General features: G+C 44.3%; 2 protein-coding genes across 8 annotated transcripts; both read left to right on the top strand.

Moving 5' to 3' along the window:
• The first annotated feature begins 5,257 nt into the window (after window positions 1–5,257).
• On the top strand, window positions 5,258–15,610 carry LOC132509374 (zinc finger protein interacting with ribonucleoprotein K-like). Of its 7 annotated transcripts, XM_060130343.1 has the most exons (6): window positions 5,266–5,512; window positions 6,030–6,227; window positions 6,797–6,835; window positions 7,262–7,388; window positions 12,091–12,176; window positions 15,358–15,610. In XM_060130343.1, the coding sequence occupies exons 2-6, from the start codon at window positions 6,195–6,197 to the stop codon at window positions 15,391–15,393; spliced, it is 321 nt and encodes a 106-aa protein (XP_059986326.1). In that variant the 5' UTR covers window positions 5,266–5,512; window positions 6,030–6,194; the 3' UTR covers window positions 15,394–15,610. The 7 variants fall into 7 exon arrangements, with proteins under 7 accessions (XP_059986330.1, XP_059986326.1, XP_059986328.1 ...); XM_060130347.1 differs by lacking the exon at window positions 7,262–7,388 and having other exon boundaries at window positions 5,258–5,512; XM_060130345.1 differs by lacking the exon at window positions 5,266–5,512 and having other exon boundaries at window positions 5,974–6,338.
• On the top strand, window positions 12,183–15,610 carry LOC132510136 (zinc finger protein 416-like; the record flags this gene model as incomplete). Its single annotated transcript, XM_060131927.1, is given in 1 exon segment — window positions 12,183–15,610. A coding segment is annotated over 1 exon segment (1,479 nt), but the record flags the coding sequence as incomplete, so codon positions are not given.
• Window positions 15,611–18,324: the final 2,714 nt, after the last annotated feature.

Raw genomic sequence — 18,324 nt, forward strand, 5'->3', positions numbered from 1 at the left:
GACCAGTGGCTGCTGGATACCTCTATATTTTTGTCTTTATGTTTCCCAACATTCAGCCCCTTTCTGCTGATTTGCAGTGATACTCGTGTCACTCGTAAGGCAGTTTTTTTTTTAATCTTCTAGGCAAGGAAAACACTTTGGCCTCTCCTGTTGTGGAGCACAGGCTCCGGACGCACAGGCTCAGCGGCCATGGCTCACGGGCCCAGCCGCTCCGCTTCATGTGGGATCTTCCCGGACCGGGGCACGAACCCGTGTCCCCTGCATCATCAGGCGGACTCTCAACCACTGCGCCACCAGGGAAGCCTGGAAAACACTTTCTGCTAATTTGGTTGTGACCACTTGATTCTATTCTCTACAGAAATTCAATTTTTTCCTCATCTATTAATATTTGGTTGACTAATAATTTTCATATTCTTGATAGGAAAGTATATTCTATACAGATGGGAACAATTAGGTCCTAAAATTCATATTCCTATAAAAGATCTAATATTGTAGGTGAATATTTATACAATTAAACTAGCTGTTTTAGCTACATCAAAAAAAATTTCATGAAATTCTGAAATAGTCCAACAGAAAATTTTTTAATTTGGGAATTTGGACAAAAATCTGTCACTTTGCAGTTTTTGTTTTTGTTTTTTTTTACTTTGCAGTTTCTTGGTGTGTGTATATATACTAGTAAATTATAACAAGAAATTTGTGGGCTTCCCTGGTGGCGCAGTGGTTAAGAATCCGCCTGCCAATGCAGGGGACACGGGATCGAGCCCTGGTCCGGGAAGATCCTACATGCCGCAGAGCAACTAAGCCCGTGCGCCAGAACTACTGAGCCTGCGCTCTAGAGCCTGCGAGCCACAACTACTGAGCCCACGTGCCACAACTACTGAAGCCCGCGTGCCTAGAACCCATGCTCCGCAACAAGAGAAGCCACCGCAACGGAGAGTAGCCCCCGTTCACCGCAACTAGAGAAAGCCCGCGCCCAGCAACGAATACCAAACACAGCCAAAAATAAATAAATAAATTTATTTTTAAAAATTTGCCATTTCAATAATTTTCAAGTATACAATTCAGTGGCATTAAATATGGGCCCGAAAGTGCCTTCGGTTTTTTAAGTAAAAATAAAAGACACATTTTTCGTTTTCACCAAGAACTTTATTGAACAACGTATTCACCCTTTTGTTCCACTACCTTCTGCCATTTTTCAGGCAACTTCATAATTCCATCTTCTCAAAACTTTTAATCTTTTTGAGCAAAGACCTGTTCCATGTGCCTTTTACAGTCTTCCAAGGAACTGAAATTTTTTCCATTAAGAGAATTTTGTAAAGACCGAAATAAATGGAAACGCGAAGGTGCAATGTCTGTTGAATACAGCGGACGAATCAGAACTTCCCAGCCAAGCTGTAACAGTTTTTTCCTGGTCATCAAAGAAACATGCAGTCTTGTGGTGCCCTGATGGAAGATTATGCGTTTCCTGTTGGCTAATTCTGGGCGCTTTTCATCGAGTGCTGCTTTCAGTTTGTCTAATTTGGAGCAGTACTTGTTGGAATTAATCGTTTGGTTTTCCGGAAGGAGCTCATAATAGAGGACTCCCTTCCAATCCCTCCATATACACATCACCTTCTTTGGATGAAGACCAGCCTTTGGTGTGATTGGTGGTAGTTCATTTCGCTTGCCCCATGATCTCTTCCATTCCACATTATTGTACAGTATCACTTTTCATCGCCCGTCACAATTTGTTTTAAAAATGGAACATTTTCTTTATGCTTCAGTAGAGAATCACATGTGGAAATATGGTCAAGAAGGTTTTTTTGCTTAACTTATGTGGAACCCAAACATCAAAGCGATGAACATAACCAAGCTGGTGCAAATTATTTTCAACGCTTGATTTGGATATTTTGAGTATGTTGGCTATCTCCTGTGTGGTATAACGTTGATTGTTCTCAGTTAATGTCTTAATTGATCGCTATCAACTTCAACTTGTCTACATGACCGTGGAGCATTGTCCAGCAAGAAATCTCCAGCATGAAATTTTGCAAACCACTTTTTTTTTTAAAAGAGGATGTTGGGGGTAGGAGTTTATTAATTAATTAATTTACTTTTTTTTTTTGCTGTGTTGCGTCTTTGTTTCTGCGCGAGGGCTTTCTCTAGTTGTGGCAAGCGGGGGCCACTCTTCATCGTGGTGCGTGGACCCCTCACTATCGCGGCTTCTCCTGTTGCGGAGCACAGTCTCCAGACGCGCAGGCTCAGTAGTTGTGGCTCACAGGCCCAGTTGCTCCGCGGCATGTGGGATCCTCCCAGACCAGGGCTCGAACCCGTGTCCCCCGCACTAGCAGGCAAACTCTCAACTACTGCGCCACCAGGGAAGCCCCTGCAAACCACTTTTGACATGTTCAGTCAGTCACAGCACCTTCTCCATACAATGCACAAATCTTTTTCTGCATTTCAGTTGTGTTTTTACCTTTCTTGAAATAATAAAGTATAATATACTAAAAGGTTGCCTTTTTTCTTCCATGTTCAATATTTAAATGGCTACACAAAAATTCACCAATTTCGATAAGTCTTTTTTAAAATGCATACTGATATGACAGCTGTCACATAAGATCTAACAACATTGTTTCGAATGAAGTTAAAGACAACTAAGTGCTACTATAGCCATCTTACAGAAAAAAAAACGAAATTTTTAGCCCACCGATTATTTTCAATATTTTGCTTCTACCACCCCTAGCTTAAAAAAAAAAATCAAACCAAATGGAAAATGTGTATCCATTGAGAAATAATCCCCCATTCCCCTCTCCATCCAGCCCCTGGAAACCTCTAATCTACTTTCAGTCTGTACAAGCTTTTCTATTCTAGATATTCCTTACAAGTGGAATCGTACAATATTTTTCCTTTCATGTCTGGCTTTAATTGTTTGGCATGTTTTGAAGGTTCATCATATTGTGGCATGTATCAGAACTTTATTCCTTTTCATGACTGAATAATATTCCAATGTATGAATGTACCACATTTAAAAATCTATTCATGTGTTAATGGACACTTCAGTTGTTACCACCTTTTGGCTATCGTGAATAATGTTGCTATGAAAATTGTTGCACACGAATGTGTTTGAGTCCCTGCTTTCAATTCTTTCAGGTTTCCCAAGGAGTGGAATTGCTGAGTCCAGTGGCATTTCTGTATTAAGTTTTTGAGGAGCTGCTAAACCAGTTTTCATATTATTAAACTGTTTTCCACATTGCAGCATTTTACATTCCCATCAGCAATGTGCGAGTGTTCCAATTTCTCCACAGCCTCATCCATACTTGTTATTTCCCCTTTTCTCCCCATAGTCATCCTGGTAGATGTAGACTGGTATCTCACGGTTTTGATTAGAATTTCCCACGTGTATAATGATGTTGACATTTTACTGAAAAACAGGAGTATTTTACTCCTGTTTTTATTGATCCTTTATTTTACAGTAATTTACTCCTGTTTTTCATGATCCTTTTCCTCCATTTTCCCCTCTCTTCTGGCCTCCCATCAGTGAACAAACATGGACTGATACCTACTTTCTTAACGGGAAAACTCCCTTTCGCCCACCACTTCCTTAAAGCTTTATCTGTTCCATTTTCTGAGGCTCCCTGGCTCCTCTTCCCCCGTGCCCATCCCAGTCGCGCTTGCAGCCCACATGTAAAATTCCTTTCCTCATAGTGCCTCTTCTATTCCCCAAATAAGTCAGGGAAAGCCATTTTTCTTTCTGTGAGTAAACTGCGCATAGCAAAACTGATTGCAACAGGATGTAGACATATCCTATTAGGAACAGATGTAGTATATAATATGACTTGAGCCTGTCATTTTGGGATTTTCCTCCCCTCTTATTCAGCTCAAAAAATAATTTCCCTAACTCCAGTAAGTCTCTTTCTAGAAGGGGCTCCTACTCAAATCATATTTCTTCCAGCCTTTAAATTATTTGGAAGTTTCATGCTGTACTATGTGGATTTCCATGCAGTCAAAGCTCAGGGCAGAGGAGGAGGATTGAATTCCTGTGTGGACCTGACCGAAAATGGTATGTGAGCAATGAAGATGCCTGAGAAATCTGCATGGGTCACCAAGGTGTCTGGAAGAAAGCTAAACTGTGCCTGTTCAGCGTGAGACTTCACAGGGATGCACAAAGAACTGCGGCTAGGGCTGAGAACCGGCCGGAGATTGCACAGGCTGCACAGCGCTGGTGATATTAGAATCCTGACCGACCAGAGTGGGGATACCTCCCTGAACAACTTAGGTGGTCAGTGGAGACCCCAGAAAGGCTTCACCTAGGAGTAACAGGGTGCCCTAATATATATGCTCCTACCCTGGTCAGGCAGCATTGCAGCAGCTGGTGGAGGGGCAAGGAGGGAATGAGAGCAGCAACGATCCCTTAGCTGCCTGCATTTAGGCTTTGACGGTGTCCTACCTCCCCATAGGGGTTTCCTAGTCTAGGAATTCTCTTCAAGTAATTTACAACCCTCTCTTTTAATAACGGGATGAGTTATGCTTCAGCAGAATCGCGCATTGAATTGTGTCGCTTTTCCAGACACTCCGACTCTGGGAAGACGTGCAGGTGTGGGCGGTGGGGAAACCACTGCCAGCCTACCCCATCCGCAGCAGGGCCTCCCTCAGAAGGACCCTGGCCCAAGCGCAGGCTGGTCTAGGGTCCTCCCTGTGCTCCACGCTGGGGGGGGGGGTGTGTGGTTCTGTGACAATCTCTCCCTTCTCCCGTGTTCCAAGGGAACGCCGTTAGTTCTTTTCCTCCAGGAACAGATGCACTTCAAGGCAGCGAAGCCATGTGTGATCTGAGGTCGCATCTTGGAGAGGACAATGAGACCTAGGCACAGTGGGTGTGGCAGGAGGGACAGGCTGCAACTCCGGACCCTACAGTGCCCGCTGGTTGCGGGCTCACAGTGACTCAGGCAGAGAGGAGGGGGGCGCGGGAGCCGGAGGAGACATCCAGGGAGAGTGGGCACCTCCGTGGACGTCTTTAATGGCACTCCCCTTGGGGTTGAGTCTCCATTCCTGGCCGCAGAGTCTGCGGTCCCCCCTTTTCACCTAAGGGCCGAATCCCAACTTTCACACGCAGCCGCCAGGGGGCGCCGGCCGGTCCAGGAGAGATGCAGGCTACGAGTTGCCCTGGGGCCTTTCCCCGGGGGAGAGCAGGGAGCTGCAGGGACGCTCAGACCTCCAGACCCCGCGGAGGTTCCCGGGTTCACCAGAGTCCTCCTGGGAAGGGTCAACCTGGAGCCCGCAGACGGTCTCCCCCGGCCCCTCTGGGATTCAGGCACGAGGTCTCTACTGCTGGTCCCAGGATGAAGGTCCTCACCCCTCCCCCTACAGAGGTCAAGCGCACACCCCGGTCGCCAGCTACAAGTCCGCGCTGCTCTCCGGAAGCTGAGTCCCCGCCTGACGCCCTCGAGGCAGAGTCTCAAATTTTCGCCTACAAAGTCAACTCCCGACATTTCCAGGCGACACCCCAGGAGGCGCAGCCAAACCTGCCAACCCTGATCTGGTCAGATCACAAGCCCGTTTTGCGGTCAGGGATCGGAGAGGGGTGGGAGCGGCTCTCACACAAGGGAGGGAACTCAGGACTTTTCGCAAAGGGTGCTGACTGTGTCTTCCCCCAACCCCCGCGCCGGGGGAGACCTCCCATGTAGCCCGCGACAACCCGGGTCAGCGTAGGGGTTCCCATGTGGGGTCGAAGCGTCGCCGACCCCTCATCCGATCACTTTCCGGGCAACCTCCGTACAGGCCCACAGGGTAGACCGCCGCCCGGGCCATAGAGCCCTAACACGGCCTCCGGGACTCCGCGATCTCGGTGTGGGCTCCCTCCTCTGTGGCTGGTGGGGCCATGGGAACTACGCTACCCACAATGCCGGAGGCCGAGGGCCAAGACTAGCAGCCAATGAACGCCCGAAAGCAGGGCGTTTTCTCGTTCGGACCAGAGGATGTGGGTGGGACTTCTGGCGCCGCTGTTGTGGCAGTCACTATGGCTGCTCCAGTGTCCAACAGCGATACGGGTACTTTAGGAGAGCGGAGTCAGGATCGGGGTGACCAGAGCGAGGAGGCTTTAGAGGAGAGGTTGTCCCCACTGCACAGCGGCGAGTCTGCAGAGCCGCGGCGGTAGATGACGATTGTACACGAGTTCCGTCTCTGTCGCCCACCACCTAAGACCCCGCTCCTCCCAGACTCCGATGGCGGCGGCCGCGCCGAGGGACCCGCCTCAGGTAAACGCTCGTCCTACTGGCCCTGACCGCCCTCACCCCACCAGACACTAAAGACCCAAGTGCGGGGCGCCTGCTCATGTCTATGCAGTATAGATCCCTGTGTCCAGAAGAGTGAGTATCTCATGGGTGGAGTCCCCATATCTAAAAAACAGTGTGATGAGATGTTGGGAGAGTGTTACAGGCAGAGGGACCGGTTTATGTAAAGTTGTGGAGGGGCGATTGAGCCAGAATCATTCCCACTTGGGATGGCAAGTTGAGGAGTTTTAATCTCAGGACGGTATGGAGGGTTGTGAATAGAAGAGGCACATGGTGTGAGTTAGGCTTTTCAAATTTTCCAGAAGTTGCTCAGAGTAAGAACAGACTGGAAAGGGGATGAAAACACTGAGCCACAGGGCGGTTGGGTTTTTATCCAAGATCATACAGTTGTAAGAGCACGAAGAACAGAGACTCAGAGATAATGCAGTCATCCCAGGTCACCTTGCTCCAGGGCTGGACAGGGGTACAGGGAGACCTGAGCCTACTGAGCCTGCCATGATTACATCCCTCTAATGACCTCCCTCTTCCTACAGACTCCCATGACTACAGAAGTGCTTATGGACTGTACAAAGGTGAGTGGAGGATATTCCAGGCCTTCAATGGTCCTGACCCACCCTTTGTCTCTGGGATTGTGTCCTGGGATTTTTCCAGTCCATGGACCTAGAGACCCTGAAGAAACCCCAAGCCCACATTTGGTTGTCTCTGGGAGGCACAATTTGGGACTCCAGGGGAATTACCTGACAAGAGGACATATGCCCTAATGCCAGGCTCAGAGTTTAGATGGCGTCTCCCTGCCCACGTGCTTGTTGTTGGTGTGGGCAGACACAGTGATCTTGATACCATGAGAAGAGAGCAGGTATCTGAGGCTCCAGGGCCTGATATTTTCTCTAAGGTGGGAACACTGGAAGGAGGATGAGCAGGGGATGGATGTCTGGGTGAAGGAACTTGGGTCCTAGAAGAGAAGTTGATCATGGAATTATGTGTCCTCATCCTGGCAGGGCTGTGTGACCTTTGAGGACGTGGCCATTTACTTCTCGCAGGAGGAGTGGGGGCTCCTTGATGAGGCTCATAGACGCCTGTACCACAAGGTGATGCTGGAGAACTTTTTACTTACAGCCTCAATGGGTAAGGCCCTCACCCAAGGGTCCTGGTCTCTATCTTACCTTCTGTCCCCCAGAGGCAGCTCTGCCCTTTCCACAGACAGACCATGGGCTCTGCTAACTTACCCACTTTCTTGGCATATGTGTTGTGGGTACCAGTGCTGAGCTGTGTGCACTGCCCGCCCCAAATAGTTCTAAATCCTGTTGCACCAAGCTTGCAGGGAAGGATCTCGGATTTAGGAGTCTTGCAGTCAGCCTAAAACAAAGCATCTCACCTTGTTTGCCCTCACTCTGGCAGAATGAATGTGTCCAGATCCATGACACCTGATGTCCCGAGTTCTGATTGAGTCGGTAATTTTAATAATATTTATAATTAGTATTTAACAATATGTATATATGATATATAATTTTTACTGATGTTAGATATGGGGTCCTGATGGATGGGACCACAATATTATAGTAATCCACCATGAGGCACCTTTAATTTTTCCAGATTTAAGGACAGACATAATTGGGCTTTAGAATGGAAAAACAGTGGGGATAATCACCCCTTCATTTATTAGATTTTCTATAGTAAGTTTTAATCCTTGAAGGCCCTGTTTTAACATACATTGGGCTATATTACCTATTTTAACTGGGTGGCCTGTGAGGTACCATTTTATTAAGCCAATTTGTGTCAAAGACTTATGTTAATTTAAAATTATTATTCAGCATGTTAGAGCAGCTGTGCCCAATATGGGATAGTTTTGGGTGCTATGACATTGGAAAATTTAAGAAAGGCTACAGTTCAAGTGAGACATACCTATTTTTCTCTGTTTTGTATTTAGTTACATTCCTAAGAGTATACAGTTATGGTGTGTAAAAATAGTGTAATCCTGGGACTTCCCTGACTGTCCTGTGGTTAAGACTCTGTCCTTCCACTGCAGGGGGTGTGGGTTTGATCCCTGGTCGGGGAATTAAGATCCTGCATGCTGTGTGGCCAAAAAAGTAGTGGAATCCTCACATATAATTTGAGCCCCACTAATAATTACGTTTACGAAGTTTGACCATTGGTCCCTTTTAGTAAATGTTAAAAGTTATTTATTTATATTTAAACCATTATACTTAAACCATTGTACTAAGGAATGATTGACATTTAAAAAGGTGTACACATTTCCTGGATACAACTCAATAAGTTTGGGAATAAGTATACATCCTTGAAACCATCACCACCATCAAGACCATAAACATACATATCCACTGTCTCCCACCCCTTTATTATTATTATCATCATTATTAATTGGTGTGTGTGTGTGTGTGTGTGTGTGTGTGTGTATGTGTGGTAAGAACACTTAGGTTGCTTCCATATCTTAACTATTGTAAATAATGCTGCAATGAACAGAGGGGTGCATATATCTTTTCAAATTAGTGTTTTTGTTTTGTTCAGATAAGTACCCAGAAGTGGAATTGCTGGATTGTATGGTAGTTCTATTTTTAATTTTTTGAGGAGTCCCCATATTGTTTTCCATAGTGGCTGAAACAATTTACATTCCCACCAATAGTGCATAAGCGTTCCCTTTTCTCCACAGCCTCACCAGCACTTGTTATTTGTTGTCTTGGTAACAGCCATTCTGAGAGGTGTGAGGTGATACCTCATGTGGTTTGATTTGCATTTCCTTGATGGTTAGTGATGTTGAACATTGTTTCATGTGTCTGTTGGCCATCTGTATGTCTTGTTTGGAAAAAAGTCCATTCACATCCTCTGCTCATTTTTTAATTGGGCTGTTTGTTTGTTTTCTTTGATATTGAGTTTACATGTAAGTTTTTTGGGGTTTTTTTACATGTAAGTTTTTAATCCATTTTGAGTTGTTTTTGTGTATGGTGTAAGGTAAGGGTCCAATTTCATTCTTTTGCATGTAGATATCCAGTTTTCCCAGCACCACTTATTGAACAGGCTACCCTTTTCTAGTTTGTATTCTTGGCCCCCTTCGCAAACATTAGTTGACCATATATGCAGAGGGTTATTTCTGTGCTCTCTATTCTGTTCCATTGTTCTATGTGTCTGTTTTTATGCCAGTACTATACTATTTTGATTACTGTAGCTTTGTAATATATATAATTTGAAATCAAGAAGTGTGACGGGGCTTCCCTTGTGGCGCAGTTGTTGAGAGTCCGCCTGCCGATGCAGGGGACATGGGTTCATGCCCCGGCCCGGGAAGATCTCACATGCCACGGAGCGGCTGGGCCCGTGAGCCATGGCTGCTGAGCCTGTGCGTCCGGAGCCTGTACGCCACAACAGTGAGAGACCCGTGTACAGCAAAAAAAAAAGAAAAAGAAGTGTGATGTCTCTAGGTTTGTTCTTCTTGCTTAAGAATGCCTTGGCTATTCAGGGTCTTTTGTGGTTCCATATGAATTTTAGGATTTTTTTTTCTACTTCAGTGAAAAATGCCATTGGCATTTTGAAAAGGGTGGCATTGAGTCTGTAGATAGCTTTGGGTAGCATATTTAAGAATATTAATTTTTCCAATCCATGAACAGAAGACCTCTTGCCATTTAGTTCTGTCTTTAATATTTTTTATCAATGTTTTATAGTTTTCAGTGTAAAGATCCTTTCACCTCCATGTTTAAATCTCTTCCTAAGGGTGTTTTTTGTTTTGTCTTTTTATCATCATAAAAGGAATTGGTTCTTAGTTTCTTTTTTTTTCTCTTTTTTTTTTTTGCGGTACACGGGCCTCTCACTGTTGTGGCCTCTCCCATTGCGGAGCACAGGCTCCAGACGCGCAGGCTCAGCAGCTATCTGATTTTTATCCTTCTTTCTATTAATGTGGTATATCACATTTATTGTGTTTGCTGAAATGTCTTTGCATCCCAAAGGTAAATCCCAGTTGAACATGCTGTATGATACTTTTTTTAAAAAAATTTATTTATTTATTTATTTATTTTTGGCTGTGTAGGGTCTTTGTTGCTTTGCATTGGCTTTCTCTAGTTGCGGTGAGCAGGGGCTACTCTTCGTTGTAGTGCATGGGCTTCTCATTGTTGTGGTTTCTCTTGTTGTGGAGCACGGGCTCTAGGCACGCAGGCTTCAGTAGTTGTGGCACATGGGCTCAGTAGTTGTGGCTTGTGGTCTCTACAGCTCAGGCTCAGTAGTTGTGACACACGGGCTTAGTTGCTTTGTGGCATGTGGGATCTTCCCGGGCCAGGGCTCTAACCCATGTCCCTTGCATTGGCAGGCAGATTCTTAACCACTGCATCACCAGGAAAGCCCTGTATGATACTTTTAATGTGCTGTTGAATTTGGTTTACTGTATTTTGCTGAGGATTTTTGCATCTATGTTCATCAGGGATATTGGCCTTTGATTTTCTTGTGTTGTAGTGTTCTTATCTGACTTTGGTGTAAGGGTGATACTGGCTTTGTAAAATGAGTTTTGTTGTGTTCCCTCCTCTTCAGTTTTTTTGAGGATTAATATTAAATGTTTCATAGAATTTACCAGTGAAACCATCAAACACTGGAATTTTCTTTTGGGGGAGGTTTATTATTACTGATCCAATATCCTTACTCATTATTGGTCTTCTCTGATTTTCTATTTCTTCAAAATTAAATCTTGGTAGGTTGTATATTTCTAGGAATGTATCCATTTCTTCTAGGTTATCCAATTTGTTGGTGTATAATTATTCATAGTAGTGTCTTATGATCCTCGTATTTCTGTGGGATCAATGGTAATGTTTCCTCTTTCATTTATAATTTTATTTATTTGAGTCCTCTCTTTTTTTTCTTAGTCTAAGAGGTTTGTCAATTTTATCTTTTTCAAAAAATCTTAGTTTTGATCTTTTCTATTGTTTTTCTAGTCTCTATTTTGTTTATTTCCACTTTTATCTTTACTGTTTCCCTCCTTCTGATAACATTGTGCTTAGTTTGTTCTTTTTCTAGTCTTTGAAGTGTGAAGATAGTGTGTTTACAATCTTTCTTTTTTTCTTAGTGTAGCTATGTATCTGCTATAAAACCTTCCCCTTTTAGAACTGCTTTTGCTGGGTCCCGTAAGTTTTGGTATTTTGTGTTTCCATTTTCATTTGTCTCAATATATTTTTTGATTTCCCTTTTGATTTCATCTTTAATTCATTGGTTGTTCAAGAGTGTGTTATTTAATTTCCACATATTTGTGAATCTTCCCATTCTCCTCCTGTCATTATTTTCTATGTTTATCTTATTTTGGTCAGAAAAGATATTTGATATGATTTCAGTTTTCTTAAATTGGTTAAGACTTGTTTTGTAGCCTACCATATGATCTATCCTGGAGAATTTTCCCTGCACTCTTGAGTAGTGTGTGTTCTGTATTTGATGAAATGTTCTATATATGTCTGTTAGATACATTTGGTTTATAGTGTTCAAGTCCACTGTTTCCCTGGCCGTGAAGGTTTTTTGTTTTTTGGGGGGTTTTTTTTGGCGGTACGCGGGCCTCTTACTGTCGTGGCCTCTCCCATTGCAGAGCACCGGCTCTAGATGTGCAGGCTCAGCGGCCATGGCTCACGGGCCCAGCCGCTCTGTGGCATGGGGGATCTTCCCGGACTGGGGCACGAACCCGTGTCCCCCGCATCGGCAGGCAGACTCTCAACCACTGCGCCACTAGTGAAGCCCATGAAGGTTTTTTAAGATGTCAAAACATCATATTATACAGAAAGCTTATAAAAGAACATGATTAATACTCTCCCATCATAATCAGCATGATTCACAAATATTTCTCTTTTTTCAGTTTGTTTGCATGGAACAGAGAAGAAAGAGACACGTTCTGGGCAAAATGTTTCCCTAGAAGTTTTGTCACAGGTCAGGACTCCAAAGGTAGGTCTAATCAGCCAGAAGGCTCACCCCGGTGAGAAATGTGTCCCAATCCTGAAAGACATTTTGCACTTGGCTTACCTACCTGGGCAGAAACCATACTTGACTGGGGCATGTGCAAACCTACGACAGCTTCAGAAGCATTTCAGTGCAAATAAAAGTGACATGGATAGGGCATCATTTGTAAAGAGTTGCATATTCCATGTGTCAGGGCATCCCTTCACCTGTAGGAAGGTTGGAAAGGACTTCCCAGCTACTTTGGGTCTTCTCCAGCACCAGATCACTCCCACTTGTGAGAAACTCAACAAAATCACCAAGTGTGGGGAGGCCTTTCATGGTAGGAAAAGTCATTACAAGTTGTGTGAATGTGGGAAAGCTTCCAGCTACAAACAGAGTCTTGTTTACCACCCAAGTGTCTCTACTAGGAAAAGGGTTTATGAGTCTAGCAAATATGGGAAAGCCTTGCGCTGTAAGTACTCACTTGTTCAGCTCCAGAGAGTCCACACTGGAGAAAGGCCTTACGAGTGCAGTGAATGTGGAAAATCGTTTAGGCAAAGAGCCACCCTCATTATACACCAGAGAGTTCACACTGGAGAAAGGCCTTATAAATGTGGCTAGTGTGGAAAATCCTTTAGTCAGTGCTCCAATCTTATTGAACACTACAGAATTCACAGTGGAGAAAGGCCTTATGGGTGTGAGGAATGTGGAAAAGCCTTTGGGTGCAAATCCAATCTTGTTCGGCACCAGAGAACCCACACTGGAGAAAAGCCTTATGAGTGCAGTGAATGTGGGAAATTCTTTAGACAAAGCTTCACGCTTGTTCAACACCGGAGAATTCACACCACAGCAAGGCCTTTTGTGTGTGTCCAGTGTGGGAAATCCTTTAGCCAAAGAGCCACTCTCATTAGACACCAGAGAGTTCACACTAGTGAAAGGCCTTATGAGTGTGGGGCATGTGGGAAAGCCTTTGGATCCAAATCCAAACTCGATCGGCACAACAGAAGTCACACTGGAGAAAGGCCTTATGAGTGTGGTGAATGTGGGAAGTCTTTCAGACAAAGCTACAGCCTCGTTGAACACCAGCGAATTCATAGTAGAACAAGACCCTTTGAGTGTGGGCAGTGTGGGAAGTCCTTTAGCAGAAGAGCCATCTTCACTAAACACCAGAGAATTCACACTGGAGAAAGGGCTTATAAATGTGGCGAGTGTGGGAAATCCTTTAGTAGAAGCACCAGCCTTATTCAGCACTACAGTATTCACACTGGGGCAAGGCCTTATGAGTGTGGGCAGTGTGGAAAATCCTTCAGGCAAAAGTCTGTCCTTATTCAACACCAGGTAGTTCACACTGGAGAAAGGCCTTATGAATATGGCGAATGTTGGAAATCCTTTAGCCAGCGCTCCAGCCTCAATCTCCACCGAAAATTTCACACCAGGGAGAGGCCCCATGAACACAGGAAGTATGGGAAATACTTTACTCCAAACAGCTAACATTGTTTAGTACCAGGAAGTCCACACTCTGAGAAAGGCCTTAGACCTCAAGGAATTGCTGTCTCCTCATTCATTATAATAGCACTAGACAGCTTCTGTGAGGGAGCCGTCTGCCTTGAAATTGAACCTCATACCTCCCACTTTCCAGAGGGGTGATATTCCCAATGAGTTCCAGGGACCTGTGAAGCTTACAGGAGCTACAGTCCATGTTCTAAACTCCCCAGGGCCCTTGTCAGAGTTACATCTCTGACATTTTCTCTGGTAGAACCCACCTCACCTCTCCTGCCTTGCACAGTATTTCATTGGTCACCCTGATGTGCTAACACACAAGGCAGATGTCTGTGCTCTCTCCTTTTCCCTGGAGGAAATCTTGAGTAGTCTGTGCCCTTACATTTTCCTATTTCCAGTTGATTAAGTATGAGTCTGACCCTTCATCAAAATTGTTGGTTTCACATGACATTTGTGGTTGATATTCCTGCCTCAAAGTCACCAACTGGTAATTGCCTTGCCCCCTCCCCCCACCATTGCTCTGGTTTGTGCAGCAATAAAGGTCTTATTGTTTAATCTACCTTTAATCTTGGGGGTTGTATTCACTGTGGGGGGTGGGTGGAAAACAGAATTGGCCTGTTTGTATGAAGGGATGGGTCCTCAGCCTCTTGTGCCTCAGCAGGGACAGTATAATGACAGGAGAATAGTTTTCGTTCCAGTTTTAGCCTAATTTGCATTGCTCCCCAAGACCTCCTAGGAACTAAAATAATGCTTTGTGGTCCTAATTTGGGACCTGGCAGTCTACATATTGTATGACCACAGGTTACCTTGAGGAGGGGTCACTGATTTTGGCAAGCTCCAGGGCCTTTGGGACTGCCATGACTTTGTCTCATATTCCCAGAGGGTGTCCTATAATGCCCAGTACTGTTGAGGGGAAGCTTTTCACCGGGTTCTACAAAGGAACCAAGTGTCCTGATGTTCATAATTCTGTGGACTGGTATCCCTCCTCACACTACAGGAGCTGGGTTTCAACCATACTTGGTAGTAAAATCCTGGGTGGGATTAATAGTCAGTGGAAGAGCATGCAGCAAATTAAATGGAGTGTGCCTCTTCTAATGTGCATCCATAAATCTTCCAGAGACTGTGGCTGTGAGGAATCACAGACCCTCCAAAGGCTGTGTACCTCCTATAGCTGAATTCATTGTCAGCAAACAATCTAAAGGTTTTGTGAATTCTCATTGTCTTTCTGGACTGGTCAACTCAAGTCCATTGCTGTAAAGGCAGGGAAATGAGAACAGAGAATGGAGATCCTGTTGTCCAGGGATGTGTCTTTTGTGGTCTAGCCAGTGGTCCTGTTGTCCCAGACTGCAGCGGCCTCCATTGCTTGCCCATATTTCCAGCACTGATTCAGGGCTGCCCTTCCTGAGGAAAGGGAAAAAATAGAGTGGAGTCAATATTGAGTTGTTAAACTTTATGGTTTCCAGAAAGAAGGGGAGGTCCAGATTTTTTTTATTTTGAACCATTTGTTTTAGAAACTTTATTGAGGCATAATTGACATGCAGTAACCTATACATATTTAAGGTGTATAGTTTGAAAATTTTTGCCATATGTATAAACCCATAAAACCATCAGAATCACGATAATGAACATAACCATGATTTACCTCATGCCCCTTTACAATCTCTTGTTGCCCTTCCCAAGCCTACAGGAGTCCAGTGATTTACTGCCTTCAACAATAAATTAGTTTGCATTGTCTAGAATTTTAGTTGAATTGAAGCATAAAAGTGTTTGCTCTTTTTTTTTGATATTTTTCATACTGCCTAATTATTTTGAAATTCATCAATGTTGCTTGTATGAATAGTTCATTTTTTTACTGTTGAGTAGTATTCTTGTCTATGGATATGCTACTATGTGTTTATCCATCCATCTGCTAATGGGCAGTTGGGTTGTTTCCAGTTTGGTGTTGTTAGAAATAAAGCTGCAATGAACATAGGCATACAGTTCTTTATATGAATATGTGTTTTAATTCTCTTGTGCCACTACTTCAGAGTATGTGAATGTTTCAATATTTAACAAACGGCCAAATTGTGATCTAAACTGGTTGGACACTTCTGTGTTCCCACCAACAGTATATGAGAGGTCCTATTCCTCCACATCCTGCCAATACTCGATATTGTCAGTCTGTTTAATTTTAGCTGTTTTAACAGGGGTGTAATAGCATCTCACTGTGATTTTAATTGCAGTTCTCTGATGTTCATGATGTCCAGCATTTTTTTCCTGTTTATTTGCCACTTGTATATCTTCTTTAATGACTGTTACTAGCAGTTGCTTATTTTGAAATGGATGTTGGCTGATGTTTCCTTTTCCATTAATAAATAAAAGACATATGTCTAACAAAGACAGGTGTTGGAACTTCACTCATTCCTCAGCAGTGATGTGTCATCTTTACTAAAAGGAAGTATTATTTTTGAATACTATCAGAATATTTTCTCAATTGTTTGTTGCTATTCTGGGAGTGTAACACTCCCAGAGTCTATATACTTTCAAGCATTGTCTACCTTCCTAACATATTCTCCACCACTTTCGTAAGTCTAGCCATTCAAATAAACAAGGCCCATTTTGTAGAGTTTTTGTCAGTTTTTCTGGTGTATCTATACCCATCCTGGCCAATTTCAAGTTGCCAAAAGGATGGCACTAAACATGGATTTGGGAAGAGTGTGCAGTAGAACAATATTATAATGTATTTCCACCATGCTGATGGAGTGGTCACAAATAACCTCAGGAATATATATGAGTAAAACATAGTAAAATAATTTGGAAATGACAACTCTTTTTTTAAAATTAATTAAGTAAATAATTGGTTTTATTTATTTATTTTTGGCTGCATTGGGTCTTTGTTGCTGCACGCAGGCTTTCTCTAGTTGTGGTGAGTGGGGGCTACTCTTTGTTGCAGTGTGCAGGCTTCTCATTGCAGTGGCTTCTCTTATTGCGGAGCACAGACTCTAAGTGCTTGGGCTTCAGTAGTTGTGGCACGTGGGCTTCAGTAGTTGTGGCTCACAGGCTCTAGAGCGTAGGCACAGTAGTTGTGATGCAGGGACTTTTTTGCTCCGTGGCATGTGGGATCTTCCCAGACAAGGGCTCAAACCCATGTCCCCTGAATTGTCAGGTGGATTCTTAACCGCTTCACCACCAGGGAAGCCTCAACCCCATCATTATTGATCGACTCATGGCCATTCTTGTTTCACCTGTCCTCACGCATATAACTGGGTTGTGTTACTTATAATCCCAACATCTTGTCATTCAATGCCTAATCTCCTCAGAATGTACTTCCAAAACGTAAGGAACTCTTTCATAATCCTAATAACTCTCAGACAAAATTTTGAGTTGTCAAAGATATATTTTCAGGACTTTCCTGGTGGTGCAGTGGTTAAGAATTTGCCTGCTAATGCAGGGGACACGGGTTCTATCCCTGGTCTGGAAAGATCCCACATGTGGCAGAGCAACTAAGCCCATGCACCACAACTACTGAGCCTGCGCTCTAGATCCCATGAGCCATAACTACTGAGCCCGTGTGCCACAACTACTGAAGACCACGTGCCTAGAGCCCATGCTCAGCAACAAGAGATGTCACCGTAATGAGAAGCCCGTGCTCTCTGCAACTAGAGAATGCCAGCACACAGCAACGAAGACCCAATGCAGCCAAAAATAAATAAATACATTTTAAAATATATATATTTTTTCAGTGTTCAGTTTCTTTTTCAATTTTCCCAAAAATATGTTTGTTCTTTAAGGCAGTCAGATCCAAAACGGATCTATATGACTTTTAGTAGATGTATCTGGGAAGTCTCAATTCACTTACAGATATCATTTCATTTTTTAAAATTCTTGGGCCATTCATTTGTTGAAGTTGCTCTGTCGTTTGCCCATCAGAATTTGCCATGTTCTGGATTTGGGGTGTGCGTGTGTGTGTGTGTGTGTGTGTGTGTGTGTGTGTGTGTGTAAGTGTTCTCTGCCCTGGGCTGTGCTGTGCACGGTCCTTCCAGCGCCCCAAGTCCGCGCTGGAAAATCACCAGCTGGGGGCTCCCAGTCAGTCAGCCTAGCGCCCTGGAGGAACGAACCTCTCTCACCTCCCCAGCTCGGACTTGCGCTCCCCCAAGAAGCTCACCCCACCCGGTTCCCCGGAGCTGACGATCTTGTCCACAAAACGTGCCCCCTCCACGCGTCTCCGGAGCCCCAGCTCAGAACGAGGCTAACGATCTGCTCAGACATCCTTGCATGCAGCTTCCGAAAATTCTGCCGGAATTTGACAGTAACACTAATATCCTCACATAGGCCGAGAAAAATAATAATAAATGCGCCGTTTCCATTTAAAAAGTTTTACAAAACAAAACCCAGCATGGAAGTCGTTTATCCTAGTCTCTTATTTTGGACACCCCCGACTTTCTGCTTCCATACGCAGTGACAATCCTAGTATTGGTCGGGCCCGGGGGCTTGGGGCGAGGGGGTGAGTGTCTGCTTCCACCGTTCGCACTGAATTAGGACTAACATCGGAAATGCGGGTCGGGGCGCATTCCTTCCAGGACCGCGGCTTACCCCCTTGCAGTCATGGACCTGTTTCTTCTATACATGAGACCCAGAATTGTTCCGGCTCTCTCCCTACACTGGCAAAAAGGCG

This window comes from Lagenorhynchus albirostris, chromosome 19 (assembly GCF_949774975.1).
Source record: "Lagenorhynchus albirostris chromosome 19, mLagAlb1.1, whole genome shotgun sequence".
Classification (NCBI taxonomy): Eukaryota; Metazoa; Chordata; class Mammalia; order Artiodactyla; family Delphinidae; genus Lagenorhynchus; species Lagenorhynchus albirostris.